General features: G+C 40.1%; 1 protein-coding gene across 3 annotated transcripts in view; it reads right to left on the bottom strand.

Moving 5' to 3' along the window:
• Jeb (low-density lipoprotein receptor domain-containing jelly belly protein) overlaps positions 1 to 20,472 on the bottom strand; it is a 50,975-nt gene extending 30,503 nt beyond the window's left edge. For all 3 annotated transcript variants that reach the window (XM_076787851.1, XM_076787850.1, XM_076787849.1), the window contains exons 1-2: positions 19,586 to 20,472; positions 7,166 to 7,326 (exon numbers count right to left, since the gene is read on the bottom strand). In XM_076787851.1, coding sequence (XP_076643966.1) covers positions 7,166 to 7,326; positions 19,586 to 20,471 — 1,047 coding nt within the window. In that variant the 5' untranslated portion in view covers position 20,472. The remainder of the gene's footprint in view (positions 1 to 7,165; positions 7,327 to 19,585) is intronic.
• Between the last annotated feature and the right edge of the window lie 1,091 nt (positions 20,473 to 21,563).

The following is a 21,563-nucleotide window of genomic DNA, read 5'->3' as shown; positions in this document are numbered from 1 at the left end:
ATGAGAAGGGTTTTAATAATTCATCATGCTTCTTGTACTGTCCCTTGCCGTTCTCGCATTCTAAAGTACAGTCCAATATTTTATGGTAAAGAAACGAAGTGATTTATTATTTTCCTGGAATTCTCGTCTAAAAATCTTCAACCCTTCCATAGTATTTTCTCAATTATATTGTGATAGTATTTTTAGTGTGGAAATAAGTCTTCGAATTACCACTTCAAGAATTCCCATCTTTTGTCGGTTGCACTGATTGCACTGAATGGCATAAGAACGTTGGAAAATAGCTTTTCTGAGAATCATCAATTTGCTACACGATATGCAATTAAAATATTGTGTTAAATTTATAGTTTAGGCTAATGTACATAGAGCCAGTATGATTATTAAATAATAGTAATAATCATAATAATTATTATTATTACCATAATAAAAAATAATAAATGTTTATTATTATGTTATGTTTTTGTCGTTTCTAATTATTATTAGTTTATTCATTGCAATTGTAATTTTAATAATAAATTATCTCCTGGAATAAGTAATTATCACTCGAGACGCGAAGAACATTGATACGCTCCCTCAAGAGGTTTGGACGTGATTGTTATTTATTTAACACTAGAACCACCGAGCAATAAATGCGACTAACGTATATCGCTTTGTAACAGTGACAAGACTGTGCCAATTCAGACTTCATATAACTTTTATTGTAATATGTGCTTCAATGAAGAGGTTCATTAAAAAGTTTCCGATGAAAACATTTTTACAATCTCAGTAATTGTAAAAGAAAAAATTAGGAACCAATCATTTTGATTGGGCCGGTAGTTAACAAATGAGATCCTACGCGTGTATCGTTTGCGATCTATCTCGATCGAGTACCTTACGACAAGCTCTGGTTTCGAATTATGTGAGGACACGAAAATTTCGAGATTAATTCTTGTTACTTTGTATTACAGAAACGGCCGACCGTGCGAAGTGAAATGAATTTTCCAGCGATAATTGACGCTCGTTCTCGGCATGAATAATTGATGTTGAATTTATCGGGGGGTGGGCCCGGCACGTCGCGGTCCCCAGGCATTCAAATGAGTCGCGTTGCGGAAGCGGGTCGGCGCGGCGCGGCGAGCGTGTGTATCTAGGGTTAAGTTCGAGTGGCTGATCGAGCAGGCGGAAGGAAAAGAAGCGAATATCGATTTCAAAGAGGCAAGAGAGACCAGGTCGGAATCAGCCTGGGGAGAAAGGTCAACTGTTCGCCGGATGCGATGGATGATAAATGGGGAAGGGGGCGGTACGTGGCTTGGATTTCCCTCCGGTCGATTCTTTCCCTCTCGTTTTTCGCGCGCGCCTAGCCAAGCCGCGCCGAGCCGCGCCGAGCCGAGCCGCCTGGAAACACGCTTTTCCGTTTCACCCCTTTCACCGAGACGAACCCCGCACACAGAGAATCGGACAGGTATCTTCACTCTCTTGAGGAAGCCCCGTTTAATCTCTCTTTCATCCACTCTTCTACCTCCTTCCCGTGGCCGACTCGGCAAGTGGTTCTCACGGAAACACGACCGACGGATTGTTTCTCTCAGCCAATCGAAACCGACATGCTTAACCCCTATTTTTTAACTACATATTTTTTTTTTTTGGTTACAGTGATTGGTACACTGCGGGTCTTCATGCAAAACTTTCTACCCGAGCTACGACAAACCGGAGTGAAATCAACACTTATTTTCCGTTCTAACACTAAGTTTACGGGACCTGTCAAAATGGCGGATTCTAATATTTTTAATTTACGAATATTGAGATTGTAAAGATAACAAATTGATTTCTTTGCTACAAAGTTTGATAGATACTGTAATGTTAACATGTTTAAGAAGTTGAAGATAATATTATAGTATTTTTAAATTATTCTAGAGTTATTATCCCGTTCTGTATTTCATCTACTCATTTTTAATTCGAGACTCTTCCGAATTTTGAAAATTGCAACTGTGACTGCAAATGCCTGCCATTTCTGAACATTTTCGAAAGTCCCTGCGTACTTCTCTAGCAAATTCGAAGGTAATTCTTTGTTTTTATTCCAGGTCGAAAAGTGTGGAAGGTGTCGAGCCTCGGAGCACCTCCATTTTGGATAGAAAAATAAGAAAAAAAATTTGTTTAAGAATCTTAAGATACGTGATCAGCTTTGTACCATAAAATGGTAATAATTACATTACCGTATATATATACAGAGTGTTCGACTACAGGTGGACGAAAATCTAAGGGGTGATTCTCCATGACAGTACGAGACGAAAATGAAGAATAAAAAAATTGCGATTTTGGCTTCGTTTTTCAGTTATCAACAACTAAAAATCCGCCTAAAATGCGGCAACCCTACCAACAGAGGTGTACGTCGCGCGCCTCTATGACGTACACAACGTACAGCTCTGTTGGTCGGGTTGCCGCATTTCAGGCGGATTTTAAATTGACAATAACTCAAAAATGAAGTCGAAAACGCGATTCTTTTATTCTTCATTTTCGTTTTATGTCGTCTTGGAGAACCATCCCTTAAATTTTCTCCCACATGTAGCTGACCACATTATATTTTGTCCTGGTTATGTCTACGATCGGCCATCAACCGTCATCGTCATTTTTAAGACAGATCACTGGATACATTTTTGTTCATTGAGCGACAGGAGTACACTCCGTTTGCCTCCGTCGTTCTAGCATCCCCCGTTGTCGGTCGTTTTCAATACCTGTCACTTTCAGTGTCGACGTAATTGGAGCGCGAGCCGCCAACCACTGAAATTTGACATACTTCTGTCTATAAACATGCTGCCGGAACCTGGCCGTCGTGTTTATTGACGGAACGTTTCTGTTCTGCGCACACCTACCGTGTACACAGGAACAATGGGCTCGTCGAATTGACAGTGTTTCCGGTAATATAAAATTGCACGATGTTAAACGACTCGTCGTTGCATTCATACGGTGGCTTTGTGCCGTTCATATCAAAATATGCAATTAGTTTGTGTGTAAATTGAATTGAATTATAAATATGTTTTCATGGGAAAATTTTGTAATAAGCTTATAAAAATAAAACAGATATTTAAACAAACCTGGTACCCGATCTAAACAAATGCAATTTTGTTGTTATTATAAGGTGATGTATGCCAGTTGCATCTAGTGCTTGGTAGTACTAGTGTAGGTGAATCTGTACAGTTCATACCAAAATACAGGCTGTCCCAAAAATGTTATAATTCCTTGAAAGGGATAATTCCTGGGATTATTAGAAGAAACTTTTTCCTTTGCAAGTATGTCCTCCGTGGATTCGTTAAGGAGTTATTAACGAAAAATACGGACCAATCAGAGCGCGGCTATAGCAGAGGGATCCTGGCTCGGTGGAATCTTCCGCTGAGCTTGGCGTTTCAATTGGTTGAGTCAGAATCTGCCTGCTGTATCCGCGCTCTGATTGGTCCGCGTTTCTCGTTGATAACTTTTCAACAAAGCCGCGGAGAAAATTTTTGTAAACGAAAAAGTTACTTCGAATGGTGTCAGGAATCGCTCCTTTCAAGGAAGTACAATTTTGGGACACCCTGTATATAATTAGTTTGTCTATAAATTAGTAGAGTTTTATGCATTTTAAAAGTAGGCGAGTCTGTACCGTTCATATCAAAATATATAATTATTTTGTCTATAAATTCAGTCAGTAGCGTTTTGTGTACTCACAGGACTTGCTAAAAGGTCACAGGCAATTCCAACTATGACATTGTAATTTTTGCGTTACACCACTGTAAAGCAAACGAACATACGCGTGTACAATATGTACAGTAGATTTCTTTTTGACCTGTAGATTCCACCGAGGCAAAGTGTTCCAACGTTCTTACTGACATTCAGCGTCGAATAAAAGATTCAGTTGCTATAGACTATCGCGAAAAAAAAAAGTAATTTTCAACTTCCGATCAGCGTTACACTATGAACGTTATTTACCGTGAAAATTTATGCATAAACTGCAACCTTTTGCGTGTTCGTGATGTACTCGTGGAAAAGTCGTCGAGGAGTTGCAATGTGCAGGGTTTGACCCTTTCCTTGCGACGCGACGATTCCAAGACTACCCTTATTTTATCATAATTTTTTATCCCCAAAGAAAAAATTTACAATCTTACTCAATTCTCCCTCTGGTCTATTTGACACATTTTCCTCGCTTTTAACTTTTGTTTTCTATGGAAATGAAAAATTGCGGTAAAATAATATTTTAAACTCCTCTAATCCTGCCACAATTTTTCATTTCCCTAAAAGGAAATTGCAGATTTAGTTTTTGCATATTTGTGTCGCGTTATTATTTACTACAAGGAATTTGCAGATTTAGTTCTGCATTTTTGAACGATGTTAATTATTTACTATATAATCTCAGTTTAGTACTAGGCAACGAATTAAGTTGGATGTTCGGAGTCTAATTAAATAGAGCTTAATTTTGGTTGTTAATTTACAGAAAAAGTGGACACAAATTTAATCAAGCGAACCCCAGTGCATTCAGGAGAGTGTAGTCGCGTTGCGCAATCCATTCGCAGGGTTTTCTTTTCGCTAATGAATTTCTTCCGATAAGGATTGTCTGGCGGCGAGGCGTTCTATCGATTCTACACCGTGCGACAGCCTTTGTTTCCGGTACCGGCATTGTTCGGAAGTTTTCGTTTCGCGTTAACAACAATAAAGCTGCCGTTTAGAAACTGGGCGGCTTCGGGTGGATAAAAACGAGCATCGCGGCAACGCGGCGGCCCACACAGCGAACTTAAAAGAAAAGGTTCATCGAGATTCTGGAATGGGAGGTTCTCCGGTATCCTCCATGTTCGCTCGACCTTGCTCCGGCGGATTACCACCTTTTTCCGTTCTCCTCAAACCGCTCCGAGCGAAATTTCCTTTCGCAATGACGCCGGACTTCGGAAACTGATACCGAAATTGGTTCCCGGCAAAAACTGTCGAGCCCTGCCCACGTGTGGATATCGAAAACAGCCGGAAGCTCGCGATCGACAGTGGAAAATCAGAAACAGAAGGTTACCAAATATTTTGAGAAGTGACATGATGGCAAATCGGCGATACTCGAACAACCACGTGAATTGTTTTTCGACAAATTTAACCCTCAACCTTCGGACTCCTGCGAAGAAGAATATGGGTCATTTCTGACCCCAGCGGATATTGCAATACAATTTTCTTTCGATATAAGGCGATGGCTCCGGACCGGCTTTCGTCCTATTTCGGATGAAGAGCAGGAGGCGATTTTCTTATTTCGAAATAAAAAACGTCGTCTTATATCGGAATAAAATTGTAACTGGTGTCTTCATAATTTCAATAAAAATATATAATCGCTGGTAGTGGTAGGTTTAGAATTAAGTATACAATTTGTACTAAATACTGTAGGGAAAGTTAGTGTACAGAAATTTTGTTGGGTCACCAGAGACTCCAATATACCAGTTAAGGGTTGCCAGATCAATGTTAAGAAATGCAACGGAAAAATATTTTTTTTCCGGAAATGTAGGCAAATTCTAAAAAATAATTCTAATAATTCTAATAATTTAATGATATTAATTTAATTTTATTAAAGAAGTTTAATATTCCAATACTTTTCGAATAGAATTGAAATATTTCAATTTTGGTATCAGAGGGTTTCAGCGATATCCCGTTTCTCGATGGAGTAATATTGTTAAACGTCATTCTTTCGTTTCGATTTTCGCGGTTTAATTTTCGCTTCCATCTTGTTTTTACACGGCGAGAAAAACTCTTTCCTCTCACCGGCGAAATTAAGCAGATCTCCCGTTCAGAGAACCGAGCTCCCGGTGAATCGAGATTTCCAGGCCGAGGTTTATTCGCCGCGACTTTATACACGCCCCCGAGTGGAGGGGGGAAGGGTTGATTGCTCGAGAAAATTAGCGCTGCGCCGGAGATCGAAAGCGTTTCTTCTTTAAAAAGGTCATCCCCGACAGAGCACGATAAAAATTTTAATGAACTGCCCGCGATATCGAGGCCTATGAATACCTTGGACGGTTTGTACGACTGACAGGGCTAGCTGATACTTTATGCAAAGGAGACTCTAACAACTTTCTTCTGTGCTCCTTATAGATCACACATGATTTCCAGACTGAGACGGTGGTTGTTTCTCAATCCCTAACCAGACTAGCGATTTTTGCCCGTTTTCTTTTAGAAGCAAGTAGAACAACGGAGAATTTGTCGGACTTCTTGGAGTTTGTCAGGAAGCGAACGTAAATATTCGTTTTTTTCCTGTTTGTCAAATATGATTTCCAGATGGAAGTGATGTTTCTCCGTTAAACTTCACCTTGATGACCCAGACATTTTTAACTTTTTAATATATATTCTTGTACATCTTGAAGAGAAAATGCCAAAAAGTCGAAGTTTTGGGGCGAGGAATTCACTGGTTCGAAAGTTATGCGTGTTTAAAGTTGAGCGATTGTAACACCTTAAGCGCGGTGAAGCAAGTAGAGCAACAGAAAATTGATCAGACTGCTCAGAGTTTGTTACGAAGCGAATCGAAACGTTTATTTTCAGTTTAATTCAAGAAACAATTCTTTGACTTTATAATACTAATATAACGTATGTAGGATATGGCACAATTTTTGTTATGGCACTTCTATTTTTCTCCCTAAATGTTCGTAATAAAAAGGCGCTCAGTTAAAAGGTTAAGAATCTTTTGGTTCTACCTAATAGTATTTATTTCTAAATTTATTATTCTTCAGAGAGGAACAATTTTGCCAACGAGAAACGATGCATTGAAACTCATTAAAAAATTGCTATTCATAACCAAAAAGTAACTAAATACATCCCCTAAAAACAACACAACATTGTCTATATCTCAACTATACAAAAATTTATGAATATCATTTTTTGCAATATTCACAGAAGATTTGAAAGAAATGAAAAGTTTCGTGGAAGCGAACACTAATTAAACCGTATATATATAAATATATAAAAAGAAAAATTAAATCGTCTTTCTCTCTTATTTTTCCTGTGTTTACGGCAAAAGTTATTTTCAGTTCAACCTAATGTTCCGCTCGAACTTTTTCGAATCGAGAAATCAGAAAATAGACGTCCTAGGGGGGCGGAGGGGTGTGTGGGTCGCGGAGGAATTGCAGGCAGATTACAGAGCGTTGATTGAGAGCGAACGGTGCGACTGAAATTGATCACGACAGACGGTTGCTGATTAAAGACTTACGGTTTTGTAAAACAGGCACGCCTGCATGTTCTCGTCCTCGCCTTCAGGGCAGTCTATGAAACCGTCGCACAAGGCGTGATCATCGATGCAGTGATATCTACCGAATCTGTCCGGGGTGGGACACGGGAACCTTTCCATCCCGTCTTCCGAGAAAGGACAATCTGCAAGCATTAAAAAAATGGAAAATAAATTTTAGAACAGCTCAACACTCGTCCAAGCACTATCCTACCATTCTACGCGTTTCTCTGTTGAGTACAACCATTCTTCTGTCACAATTTTCGGAGAAAAACAGTTATATATTTATTTCTAGGTATTAACATACGAAAAAGTAACATGTGCTCTTTTACGAACACATTCGTCACAGTTTTCTGATTAAAATGATACCAAACACGGCGCTGTTTGGATCATGTTTACTCGTTTAATCCACGATATAGTGGGACCTCTATTATCCGAACTGATCACTTCGGATAATCTAGGCTCCACCGAGTCGTGTATTGAACATGCAAATGAGCATTGAATTATGTCATGTTTGAACTCATTTTAATCAGAGAAATACCACAGATATGTTGGCAAAAGCTACTTAAAAGAATAATTTTAATAACAGAAAAGTTTTGTCACTGAATTCGTATAGCTTCATGGTTTTCTTGGAATGGTTGATTCCTTACTTTTTAACTAAGGTGTACAAAAAGTCATGAATCAAGATTCTACTGCATACATCTGCATATTTTAGTTGTATTTTTATATTATGGTTATAGCGTATAATTTATAGAAATGTTCATCTGCGATATCATGCCTCACTGGAGAATAATTAAAACTGTCTGGGTTCTAAATTAGATGAAACCAATGACAATCATTGCGTCATTCGCTATTTATCTCTAATAGTCTAAGATGCAGCGTCTGCGTCATTGATTGAGCCGAGAGTTATTAATTAGGTCTCGCGTTGCAACAAAGAAAATTATTCTAGCGAATTCAATTGTAAAATTAGCTCTTCGAAGCATTGTATGGCGATTAGTTTTGCAAAAAGAATATGTTCATTTATTTATTTATTTATCATTATTTATTACTATTCATTTATTTACATATAAATGTGTGTATGTTTCTCTTCATTACCATGGAACTTTTTTTAACAGCAATAATTCTTCCCATAAAAATTCCAAGAACATATTTCCTTAAATGAAACTGTAGTACGTTGTTTACGTTGAAACAGAGCAGAATTTCTTCGAAAAGGTAAGATAAGAGTTTACTTTAATCTCCATTCGCTTGTCGAGCGTAAAAACGTAACTTCTTTTCTTCTTCAATCCAGCATACCTCGTTGCAATAAATTTTTCTCGCACAACGAAGTCGCGGCACTATCGTCGGCTGTTCGAAACAAGCCAACAAAATTCGAAAGAGATAAGATTTTAAAGCTAGTCATTAAGCCGGAATTTTTCTGCTCGTGTTAGTCCGATTTCCGAGGAGCTGTTGAAGCGTTCCTTTCAGCTGGAATTTAGAAAATTCCCCAATTATCCATTTATAGCGGCGGGAAACAATAACTTGTTGACGACACGAGCGGCGGGGGCACCTCGTTAAAACTCCCGTTCCGCGAGTACAACTTCCGCCGCCGTCGAACTTTCCGACAATGAAAGTAATCTACACACTTTTGCGCAATTCTTCGGTCACCCGTAACAGGTGCCTGAGCGACCCCCCAGCGAGTCCCTCTAACCTATAGTTTCGCGACGCGGTCGTTACCACCCACCTGTGGGCGCTCAACGGAACTTCGAGACATTAAAATTTCACTTTCCAGTTATTTTGTTTTGTTTGTTTCCAATTTAACTCCTCCAGACTCGCAAATCACTATTACACTCGATAAGTCCGACGTTAAGGGCGGTTTTCTCGAAGAGAGGGCTGAACAAAATTTTTGGAAAAGGGGTCGTGCAGTTTGGTCCGCACATTTGGTCTTTGAAAGTTACAGCTACGCTTGACAATTTTTATGGTAGGGCTGGTTTTTCTATAGAGGGGGTTGAATTATAGAAATTTTTAAAAAGGGGTGGCGAGCAAAGAAAAATTGGGGAACTATAAACTGATCATAGGGAGCTCACTCAATTTTGAATTAGGGGACATTCTGATCTGGAAATTTGATTTTTGAAAATTATAACTGTACAATTTTTATGATAGGGGTGGTTTTCCTATAGAGGGGGTTAAATTAAAGAAATTCTTAAAAAGGGCTGGTAAGTCCTACATATATTTTGGACTAGGAGACATTCTGGACTGACAATTTGAATTTTGAAAATTTTAACTAGACAATTTTTATGATAGGAATGGTTTTCCTATAGAGGGGGTTAAATTAAAGAAATTCTTAAAAGGGGGTGGTAAGTCCTATATATATATATATTTTGGACTAGGAGACATTCTGGACTAGAAATTTGATTTTTGAAAATTATAAGTAGACAATTTTTATGATAGGAATGGTTTTCCTATAGAGGGGGTTAAACCAAAGAAATTTTTAAAAAGGGGTGGTGAGCCAAGAAAAGTTGCGGAAGTATGAATTGATCATAGGGAGCTGACTCAGTTTTGAATTAGGGGGGTGTTTTAGTCTAGAAATTTGATTTTTGAAAATTATAATTAGACAATTTTTATGATAGGGGTGGCTTTCGTGAGACAAAAGAAATTTTTGGAAAGAAGGCTGCGCATTTTAGTTTAGAAAGTTGGTGCCACATTCGCAGAGAAAATTCCTTGAATCGATCATTGATCCTTTCGTTCCGTAGTAATTCTCCTTTATTTCCCGCGAACAGAACGTTTTAGTTTCCCGTGGCGTATCAAGTGCAAGGACCGGGTGAGTCGTTTGAATAAATTTCCGCCAATTTCCATCGACTTTCACGATTCCCGATCGTTCCCATGCGTTCCACGTTCGGCAATCCTTGCGTCGGCGCCGGTGTTATTGTAACATCATTTCCGTCACGGCCCGTATAATTTTTCTATTACATTGTTCGCGCCCATCGATCGCTGTACTATTTTTATGCATAAAATCGACGCGGGCCCCGAAGGATCACCGGCGTTCCTTTACGCGAAATTCCCGCCAAGGTTGCCGTTTTTAAACGTCCCCGATGTAATTCAAAGCCATAGGGAAAATACCAAGGTTAGTATTAATCGCTTCATCGATTTATAGCGCGCGTTTTACAGCGCAGCTTCGTCGCGAACTTCGCTCTCGCATTCTCCTGTTTCAACATCTAACGGAATTGTTTAATTCGCGATTATTGCGACTGTAAAGATGCGTTTAAGGAAGTTATTCCTTTCTTCAAGTTACTTCACTCAATTTTACACGCGTATAACGTTTGAACGACTGAACTCCGCAATTTAAAATTTGCATTTTGGGAATTGTCTCATCAAAATCTCCAGGATCATATAAAAAAAGTGCAAAATTTTTGGTCCCAGAAAGTGAAGTTTATATTTTATACACAATTTTCCTCTCCAGGTGCATTGACACATGCCAGGTTAATTGTCTTCAAATTAAAATTATTCTAGATGAAGCAAAATTAAAATCTGTTGGAGAACCGTTCACTATTGATAATATTTTAATTAAATAACATCATGTATCTTTCATTTTGTAAAAATTCGTCTCCGAAGAGTTCAATCAAGAAAAGTTCTCAAAAAATCGTTTCCATGGTTGTCAAACAAGAATTTCCCTCCCAAGGGAATAATTACGAAAGAAGTACGTAAATGAAATTAATTTTTCGGAGGCGTATAACTCCTCAGGGATCGACCGTTTGTTAGTGTTGCCGAAAGTTGGCCTCGGTAACGACATTCATTCGATTTAAACTCTCGTCACCAGACCGTCGCCAACTTGTTTGTCCCAAATCGATTAGGGTGGGTACTTTAAGGTAATATCATCCCCGAAACCTCGAGCGTCATCAATAAAAGAACGAAATAAGGAACCACGGGGTGGGACGCAACGAAACGACCATTGGTTTTAAAAATTCCATCAGAATTGGCCTCCATCGCTCGCTCGCCAGGGTCCCCGTAAAACTGAAGAGAGAGAGAAAAGAAAAACAGGAAATCTTATTACCATCCGCAACTCCTCTCTTCGTGACATTTTACTATACTGTTATTTTACCCGCGCTCCGATCCCAACTTTCTGATACTTTTATGTTACGATATCATTCGGAACTTTTATAACATTTCGATGTTTTTCTACGACCGCGGCGTCTCCGAAACCGGAATTTATTCTGCGGACATTCTTTTATGGCGACGCCGCGTTTCGGGGCTGTTCTTTATATCGAATTATAAGCCACACAATCAGTTTCAAATGTACGTTACTAGCATGTCGACTCCGTATAAAACTCTTAGCCGTGTGTCACGTGGACACACTCGTCATCGAGAAATAAAGATTGTTTTTATTTTCACGAGCGTGTTCGTTATGTGACCAAAAATAATTGAATTCGAGGCTTTGCAATAATTAAAACGTATTGGTGAATATCGAGCATGGCGGGTACACTCTTCGTCAAGAAATAAATAAAAATTTTGCTTTGACGAGTATTTTTATCTGTATAAAATTGAATTTAATCCTTTCCAGAAATTAAAACAGATATTCCTTTCTTTTGATCATTTTTTAAAGCAGGAAATAACATTCTGATATTTTTAAATTCGTTTGATGCTGAGCCACATAAAGAAGTTATAAAAAGCTCCACTGTTCTCTGTACCACAATTCGCACAAATTTTAACATTTTTAAAATTTCTTTTACACGTCCCCTAGTAAAATGATTTTTCCAACTTCTCAAGCAAATTCATAAAGTGAGGTCAAACAAGTTGTTCGATTCAGACAGTGATTCAGAATATTAGTGAGAGTCACCGAATAATATTACAATATTCTCGTTCATTGAGCAGTGTTATAAATAATCGTATATTTTCGGTGAAAACTGACCGAGAGTTTATGAAATACAGAAAATACTACTTTATGAAATATTAGAAAATACCCGCGATAAAAATAGCTAATGTAAATAGTGATTATTTGTTCTAATAATGTCGGGGAACATAATATAGATTAAGGTTTATTTTAAAATGGCCTCGAAAACAATGCACTTAAAAAATATACACGGATGTTATTTATGACCAAACACGCAGGTAAATTATTTTCTCATCTCTGTATTTCTTACATTTTATAAACTGGTTTCGTCTTTTATTCCGCGTAATTGGCCCTTAACTGAAAGAAAACTATTTGTCATTTTTATTTCAATCTGGACACACAATATTTCAGCTTTTAAAGTTTGTTATTAAGCTAGCAGGTATTATCATGTTCTACTGTAAATAAAAACTGTATTTATGAATAAATCGAAATGGAAAAATTCACACAACTGGACAAAAGTATAACAAAATTCTACACAAAGTTCCAAATTACTTGATCACACTCCCCCACTTAAAAAAAAATACAGTGTCAATTACTTTCATGAAAATAAAAAGGAAATCCTCTCTCAACTAGTTTATTTTAATCCCGTGAGAATGTGCGCAGCGAATCCTAAGAAAGTTAGCGAGTCGATAGAGTTCGAAATTCTTCGACTAATTTCCCACCGTCCCCGGAGGAAGATTTCCTAAAACAATGGCGGGCCGTAACGTGTTAATGGAACAGACAGTACGCAAGATTTGCATTAATTTGCGCGAGCGCATCGATTCGTAATGAAGCTTTTGTCGGTCTCTGGATAGTGGTTAGACAAAGGGGCCGGGCAAAAGGAAGACGTCCCCCACTTTCAGCGACATTTCCAACGTCTCTGGGTGCAAATTCCGGGCAACGTTTTCTTCAACATCGCCAACAATACCGCGACTATTTCCGACAGTAGCCCTCGTAGTTGCATCGGGTTGCCACACCCTGTATGGCCGTCCGCTCGAAACGAATCGACAGAAATATCGTTGTTCGGCAAGGTCATCTCTCGTTCATCATTTTACTCTTTCATAGCCTTGTCTGTGCCGCAAACTTTTCGCCCGACAATGTCGGCGAAAACAATCCGACAAAAGTTTCACCAGTTTCTGAATTACAGTAGACTCCTGTATAACGCGATCAAAAAATTCTTTACAGAAACTGTAACGCATCTTCTGTGACAATAAGTGTACAGTCTTTTTAAACAATTCTTTATACATCTACTCTAAATTTAACTGGCTTTTTAAAAATTATTCTTGATCGACTCCTTTCCTTAGAATTTGCTTTACAGTCATTTACTGAAGCGAAAAGAGAATTGATATCTACATCTGGTATAAAATAGGTATGTCAAATTTTTTTTAATGAATTGCAAGAAACAAGAGTTAGGTACAAAAATTACTTTCGTGAGAACTTTAATAAAATGAAAATAAGATTACCTTTGTATTTTCTACTAAATTTTTAATAATTTAGTTATTATTCTCATAGTAATTTGATGTTTTGTGCTCTCTGAGTTGAGTCATACCTAATGAACAATCTGAGGAAAATGTGACTTTTAGGAATTTTTCTGAAAGAATGAATAGATCTATTTTTTAATAGACTGGGTCACATAACACTAGGTTTACGGAGCATTAAAAGTGACTATTTTACATTACTTTATAAAAATAACAAGCAATTTTTTTTTAATAACATATAACCAAACAAATAAATTTGTCGAGTAATCATCCTCATAGATGTATCTTTAGAATCTTAATAATTATGTATGTGTCTCTTAAGGGTTACTATTTTACATTACTTTATAAAAATAAGAAGAACGTGCTGCCCAAATCTTTAGCAATTTTTTTTAAATAACATATACTCAAAGAAATAAATGTGTTGGGTAATCATCCTCGTGGATGTGTCTTTAAAATCTTAATAATTGTAAATTAAAAATATTAGAATCCGTCATTTTGACGGGTCCCGTAAACCTAGTGTTACAAGTGCACGTATTGAACAACTTGTAGTAATTTTTCTGTTGCAAAATTTTAAAGAATGCACGAGCAGGATTTTTCGTATTTGGAAAATCAAAGGTCAAAAAGACTCGCGACACCTTCGTTGGTATGTGATTTCATTTGTTGGATGTTTGAATAACTTTTATGTTTTGTTGCATTTCCTTCGAGCTACCCAGTATATGGTGGAACTCGTCCTCGATCATCGAATGTTGCGCTTTCTATTTTTGCCGTAGCCGATTTCCGACGGGCGGACGTGCGGGAACAGAGAAATTGGTATCGCGTGATGATACAGGTGATCACATTCGTGTGTGAGCGGCAACAGGTGCGACTATCACCTATCGATAATAATACCACAGTAATTGTCATTATTTCGGTATCTCTTAGTGATTATTGCGGCAATCTAGTCGCGGAAGCGATCATACCGCGAGGATTGAAGCGTGTTCCTCCTACTATGTAACCTTTTATGCTGTGTCTTTACTGTTATGATCTTCGTATAGTTGAATATTATACGAGCGATACTGCACTGTAGCGCGATACTAAAATGATATTGCGAACTATAATATCTAGGTAACGACATCACGATTCACAACTAATTTTTTCGCTGTTCTGGGTTTGAAAGAAATCTACAAAAATTCTGGAATCCTTATCGAGGTTCCTATTTCAATATACAGGGTGGTTCACCAGATATTACCATCTCGATTTTTGTCATTATTAGTATTCATAGCGAAGAATGTTTATTCCAAATGTTTAACTAAAATTAAAAGATCTCCTTAACTAATGCTTTCTCGATATTAATAGGTTAACGCTGTTTTGTAGAGAATACGAAGCTTCATCGATTGGTGCAGGGAAAACATGCGATCCCATTTAAGAAAATACTGATGACCTTCATATCTCTTCTACGCGTCCACCTACAAAAAAGCTCACAACACCAAACTATGCGTCTCTTGAAACCATTAAAACTTATGTAAACATTCTTTGCTGTGAATAATAATAATGACGAAAATCGAGGTGAACCATCCTGTATAATCGTTGGAACGTCAAATGATTGGAATGGGAGACCTAAGGGGGGACCTAATTACTCTGGAGGTACCAATTACTGTGCCTATATTAATTTATACTTGTTTCTAAAGTATAATGAATATTAAAAAAGAGATATTACATTTTTTTTTATTAAAATCAGTTAATACGTTTGTTATATGTATTTCTTAATATTCTCTATGCTTTAAAAATAAGTATAATTAATGTAGGCACAGTAATTGGTACCCCCACAGTAATTTGGTCTCTTACCCTAATAATGAGAAAATACAAATATTGAAAAGAAAGAATTTTTCTCCGGACATAAAGGCCCTAGGGTTAAATAAAAAAAAAGAAATTCGATTTTGTTTTCAGACTGGTAATTCATTGTTCTCTCTTACAGCCACAGCTCCTCAATTTTTCAACATTTTGAAGACGCAATTCACCCCCGGCGCGCGACCCAGCCTCAGCGTCCACTCTTGCCTCCCCAATTAAAACCCTAATGAAATACATTTGTCTGAAAAACACGCCGCCCAACGTCACGTGTGCTGCCAATTGCTATCAATCCGGTCGCGAAGCATTCTGAGAACGAGAAAAAAAGAGCGTCGGAACACGGCGCGGCGCCGCGTTGCAAATAAAACAAACTCGCCGCCGGTATTAATACCACTATAATTAATCACGCACCCCTATGCACGAAGCGTGCGAACTCGTTCTCGATATCAATTTTAATTACAACCCCGTGCGACAGAGAAGAGAGAGAGAGAGAGAGAGAGAAAACGCAGTTGCTGAAAAAAGGGGGGGGGGGGGAATAAAAAAATAAAAGTAGGCTGATAAATTCTGAAAACCGGGCGGAACGAGGGAGTTCCTCAATAATTATTTAATTAGCGATGCTTCATTTTGTCGGTGATCAACTATTAACCGTGCGAAACTCGATAGATCGCAGCCATCCCCAAAGGTCACTCGAGGGAAAATTAATCCCGTGACCCCGGCTGTTTATCACTCTTAGTCCCGCGTTTCGCGGGCAGAAATAATAATAATAACAATAAAAAACGAGAAGGTCGAGCTGCAACGAGAACCGCGAGAAAACCTGCGATTAAATTGTCACTTCGCGGTAATCCGCCGAAGAATCAGCAGCGGGGGTGTGCCATCGCGATCACCTGACCCGATAAAAGTCATTAAACAAGACTGGGCAGCCACCGCGACTCGAAAAATCGATAGATACATAGGTACTCGCCGATGGCCGAAGGAATTCCTCGCTGACATTTCCAGCATCTTGCCGCCGGTACCCTGGCGTAACAGGTCCGAACAATCGATTTTTTTTCGCGTAAATCGAAAGTATGGTATTTTGAGAATGTGCTCCTTCAATTTTGTAATCCCTTTCGAGGGGATCACGAAATTATAGCTCGTTTAAGGTACATATTTTTTAGCAGATATTCTTAACACTAGGTTTACGGAGCACTAAAAGCGATTGTTTTGCAATACTTCATAAAAATAACAAGAACGTGCTACTCAAATTTGTAGCAATATTTTTAAAATAATATATACCCAAAGAAATAAATTTGCTAAATAATTTCTTATGTATGCATCCTTAGAATCTCAATAATATCAAATTAAAAATATTAGAACCCGTCATTTTGACGGGTCCCGTAAATCTAGTGTTAAATCTCTTTTAGTTTCTTCCTTGTTTTAAATGTCAACTACTCATTTTTGTCACAATTGCATAAAATTCGCAATCCAGTGATTAGTATCACTAGATCTCAAGTTCGGGGACCTGTGGTTAAATGGGGAGGTTATGAAAAAATTAAATACGGAGGTTATGACAAAATTAAGTAGGGAGGTTATGACAAAATTAAATACGGAGGTTATGACAAAATTAAGTAGGGAGGTTATGACAAAATTAAATGGGGAGGTTCTGACTGAAAAAATGGAATGGGAAGGGTATGGCAAAAATTAAATGGGGAGGTTATAGAAAAATTGAATGGGGAGGTTATGAAAAATTGAATGGGGAGGTTACGAAAAAATTAAATGCGGTGTTTATGAAGAAATTAAATGAGGATATTATGAAAATGCGTTGTACACATGTGATTACTAGATTGCAGATGTTTACGCAATTTCCAATTTTTGCAGACAAATTTTAAGAAAATGGTATGAAATAAAATTCTATTTTTCATGGGAACAGCCTCTGTAGACTCAAAGCAAATAAACAATGTACTAAATTCTATCGAATTTTATATCATAGCATTTTTTGAACATTTTCATAACCCATAAATGCAGAAAGATCCGCAGTCTAGTGTTTTCAATCTTTTTGTGATTTTTGTGAGCACTGCAAATTTTCGGGGTCCCGGTCCGACCCTGCCCGACCCGATCCTATGATTTCAGGTACCCTGACTTCATAAACTTTAGGGGTTCCGATCCCGAGTAAATTTTCCGACTCGACCCGAACCTACCCCTATCCTGTAATCAAAATGTCAACTAGCCCGAACGAAGTCCGCTCGGAACGTGTTAATTGCAACAAAAACGCGCGTAAAATGTTTACGATGCTTTCCAAAAATGTTCAAACAACTGTGAACCGGTTAGAACCAAAGGGTAAAAGTTGCCCCAACCGCAAAAGGGTAGAAAGAGAAGCTGGCCGAAAGGGGAGCTGATTTCCGGAAGCGTCGATCGTGGGAGGAAATTTCCGGTAAACTGAAAACTTTCGAGCATTTCCGCGGAGTCTGGTTCAGCAATGAGTATGTCTAAAGAGAGATTTTACCGGGGGCTGTATGGACGTGGAACGAGAGGGTGCAGAAACGAGTTAGAGGCGTCGGGACGTCGGTCACGGACGACACGCCACGAAAACGTACGATCGCGAATTTGCGAGGCGACGCCGGGAAAGGTCGTACCCCCGGAGGATGCGGCCTGTAAACCTCGAATTACATTTGTCCGCCCCGGAACTTTGCAAACGTCTGACACGAATGTTTCCGTAACTGCGTAACACGCTCGTTAACATATAAGTCGAGCATGTCCGTGGAAAAGTCGCTGTAATACAACACACAGAACGTGTCCCAGGTCCGTGGAAAATAGTGGTTGAAATGCTCGAAATAGTTTCGGACGAAATGCCGGTGAACAAAGACTGTTTGGAAATTTTGTGTACAGTGTTTCGCTGGGTACTGTTTGGAAACACTATTTTGTTTTACGCTCGGGTCGTATATTGTTTGGAAATATTATTCCGTTTTATGGTTAAATTATTGGTCCGTGATGTGAATTGTTGCAAGTATACGTACGTTTTAATTTTAACGATTTAGTTCCGTGATTCATTGCAGACGTAGATGACTGTGATTAAGTAGAAACTTCTCACAGTCAGCCATTTTGTAATTGATTGATCGGACACTCTTTGCAAACGCTATTCCATCTATTGTTTCAAATAAATTCTATTTGAGAGTATCGTATTTTTAAAATTCTCATTTGGCAGATAAAAAGGTTGTAGAATTATTTACCATTTTTTAAAAAATTTTACACATCATTTAGGAAACTAATTATTCTAAGTTTTTTTATAAAACCAAGTCCACTTTTAAAAATGTTAAAGGATGTACGGTGACTTTTATGACTGATTGTCTTTTAATGGATATGAAATTATTTTTTGATACTGAAAAGAATTGTTTAAATTGACTGTACCCTTTAAAATCATAAAAGAAAGAAATTTTAATCCGGCTCCTGTTACTTACAATCAAGAAAGGAGATTTTTCTTTTGCATATTTCTTTGGATCTCCGAAGTCTACAGTATTATCTCCGTAACTGTCGCGAAGGTCTCTATCGTAACTGTCAACGTGTCATCCCTACCACCGAGGGGATCCTCCTTAGTTCCACTCGACGCGACGGCCGAAAAGATAGCAACTTTTCTAATTTTTTTATGAAACTTTTACCATCGCATTCGTCCCGTGTTTTTTAAATAAAAATTACGCCAAACACGATCCAACTACAATTATAATTACTCGTGTAAAAAGCGATTAACACGTTGACTGCCATGTCACCCATATGTGGGTGACGGAATTATTGGTAGAGGTTTTAAAATGAATTTTTACGTTAATATATTCATTGTACCAAATTTAATTAGGATCTGTAAAATGCAAGAAACTTGTAGGACTACTTAATATCATACATTTAATTTTTTTCAATTTTTATTTTATTAAATAACATTTTGATTTTATGGAATTTTTGAGGTTTCTAGTTTGGCAGTCAAAGTGTTAAAGCGTCGGGCGTATGTAGGCAGACCCGACGGAACGACAGTTACGTTGATACTATTGTACAGTGTTTGCTCGATACATGTCGAAAACACGGGTCTAGCCAGGGACATAGGTCGGGCAGGAGATACTATTTCATAGCTTCTTAGTCCCTCAGGGGGTATATCCCGCGGCAGTGAGGATAGTTCTGGGACTTTTATCGGCAAGGAATTTGGGACATATAAATCGAGTAAACACTGTGCTTGGCGACACTTAGCTCGACGAGGACCGACATTTACGGAGACACTACCGATAAAGTATGGTATTCACTTACGTATCTGCGGGATGTCGTATTGCATGCTTCCTCTGGGGGATCTGAGCAGAAGTTGAGGAGCGGCGCTGATGCCGTTCCCAAGGGGCGACGGCGGTTGAGCTTGATGGGGTGCAGGCTCTCCGGGAAGGTCGATGGCCCTTCGTCCGACATCGGGCACCTGGTTCCTTTTTCCGGGCGGCTTGTTGCCTTCGAGGACGTACGGCCTGGCGAGGAAGCCGGCGTTCGTCTGGTAGTCCCTCAGCTTCTCGCCCCTGGTCAGGTCAGTCTTCAGGTTCGCAGCAGTGTTCCGTTTCTGCTCGAGTAGATCGTCGTAGCTGGATTGTCTGGTTTCCTGGAGCGTTTTCCGTCCGCGTTCGTCGTCGCACACCCGTATCGGCAAGCTGACGGTGTTCCTCGAGTGTCTGCAATCTATCCGTAGCTTCTTGCCCCGTTGCTGGCCAAGGTGGCTCGGCTGATCGTCGTGATGCCCGGATAGCTGTTCGCCACCGGGTTGTTGTCCGGACGCGGCGGTCGGGTAATCCGAATAGAGGACGTTCATCATGGTCGGCGACAGGGCGAAGAACACGGTCTGCAGCTCCCTCGGCTCCTTGATCATGTCGTCGATCAATATGCCGGCCGGGGTCCACGAGGAGATCCTCGGCTCGTCGTTGACCAGCAGCCAGTTCGACAGGTCGTCACGGTGGGATGCCTCGGAGGGATATATCCTGAAGTGCAACAGGTTATTGCCGACCGTGTTCAGCTCGTTCTTCTTTCGGATACTGCTGCCGTGCCGGTAGTCGTGTTCCTGTTGTGCTCCCTGCATGATGATCATGGGCCGGTTACCCACGGCCAGGTCCAGGCCCTGCCCCACGTACGTGAGCAACCAGAACATGCACACTGCCATCATATGTGGGGATCGTCGGGGCCGTCGCACCACGCAACGAAACTAACAGACGAGACACCGAGCTCCTTCTTCAGGGTACGACCCTCTCGGTCGTGGACTGCTTCGCTGCCAGTCGAAAGGCACAACTCTGTGTTTAGGCCGACTTTTCGTTAGCTGAGCGCAGATAGATAGATAGAGAGAGAGAGAGAGAGAGGGGTTGGTTGGTTGGTGGTGAAATGTCGCCACGGGGGGTAGTAAAAGTAGTAGTAGTAGTAGACGACAACGACGGCGACGATGAGGATCGGCGATCAATCGATACCGCCTCCTAGGCTTCCGTTTCGCATGAGAAACGCGTTTCACAGAAGTTGTTCCGGTTGCCCGTTGTCTCTTCCTCTCATCCAACTATACTTTACACACCGAGACTCCGCTGCCCTGATTAGGCTCCGAATCAGCCTCGCATTTTTCGCTTCCCTGTCGGCGGGGAAGCTCGACGAAAGGGGCCGGTGTCTGTCGCGCTGTGCGTGTCCTGAAATCAGGCGGTTAGTAAGGGGACGCGTGTGCGGCTCGGAGTACGCGATCAGAGTGCCGCGGAGGTGTCAACGGTGCTGGTGCGGTGCGTCGTGGATGCTTTTAAGGTGCTCGACAGTGCGGGGCGAGAATGAAACCCGATCGATCGGCCACGGTTACGTGATCCTAATCGGAGTGTTTCTCTCCTGGTCCTCCTGACCGCACGCTTACCGCTAGCTTCTCCGCCGCCGGTCCCTCGCATGACGATCACCGATCGACGATCACGAACTCCCGATCTCCCGGCTCCCGAGCGATCCCCACGTTCTCCCGAGCAAACCGGATCCCTCGGATCCTACGGGACTTACTTCGCAGCGTCCTCTCCCCGGGTGCCGTCGGCCAGGAAGACGGAGAGGCCGGTCGAAGCTGAGGAGGCTGTCTGCGTGCGGTGGTGTCGGAGCGGTGCGGTGCTCTACGTGCAACGGTGACATCGAACACCCCCGGGGACGTGTTTTTAGAGTGCGGAAAAGTGGCTGTGCAGGACGAGAGATCAACAGGTGCCCGAAAAATGTGCAAAACCGTGCTCCCGCGGGTCAGAGAGGAACGGATTAA

Source organism: Halictus rubicundus, chromosome 5, assembly GCF_050948215.1.
Source record: "Halictus rubicundus isolate RS-2024b chromosome 5, iyHalRubi1_principal, whole genome shotgun sequence".
Classification (NCBI taxonomy): Eukaryota; Metazoa; Arthropoda; class Insecta; order Hymenoptera; family Halictidae; genus Halictus; species Halictus rubicundus.
The sequence above is the reverse complement of the archived record's forward strand: the minus strand, read 5'-3'. Positions and strand labels throughout refer to the sequence as shown.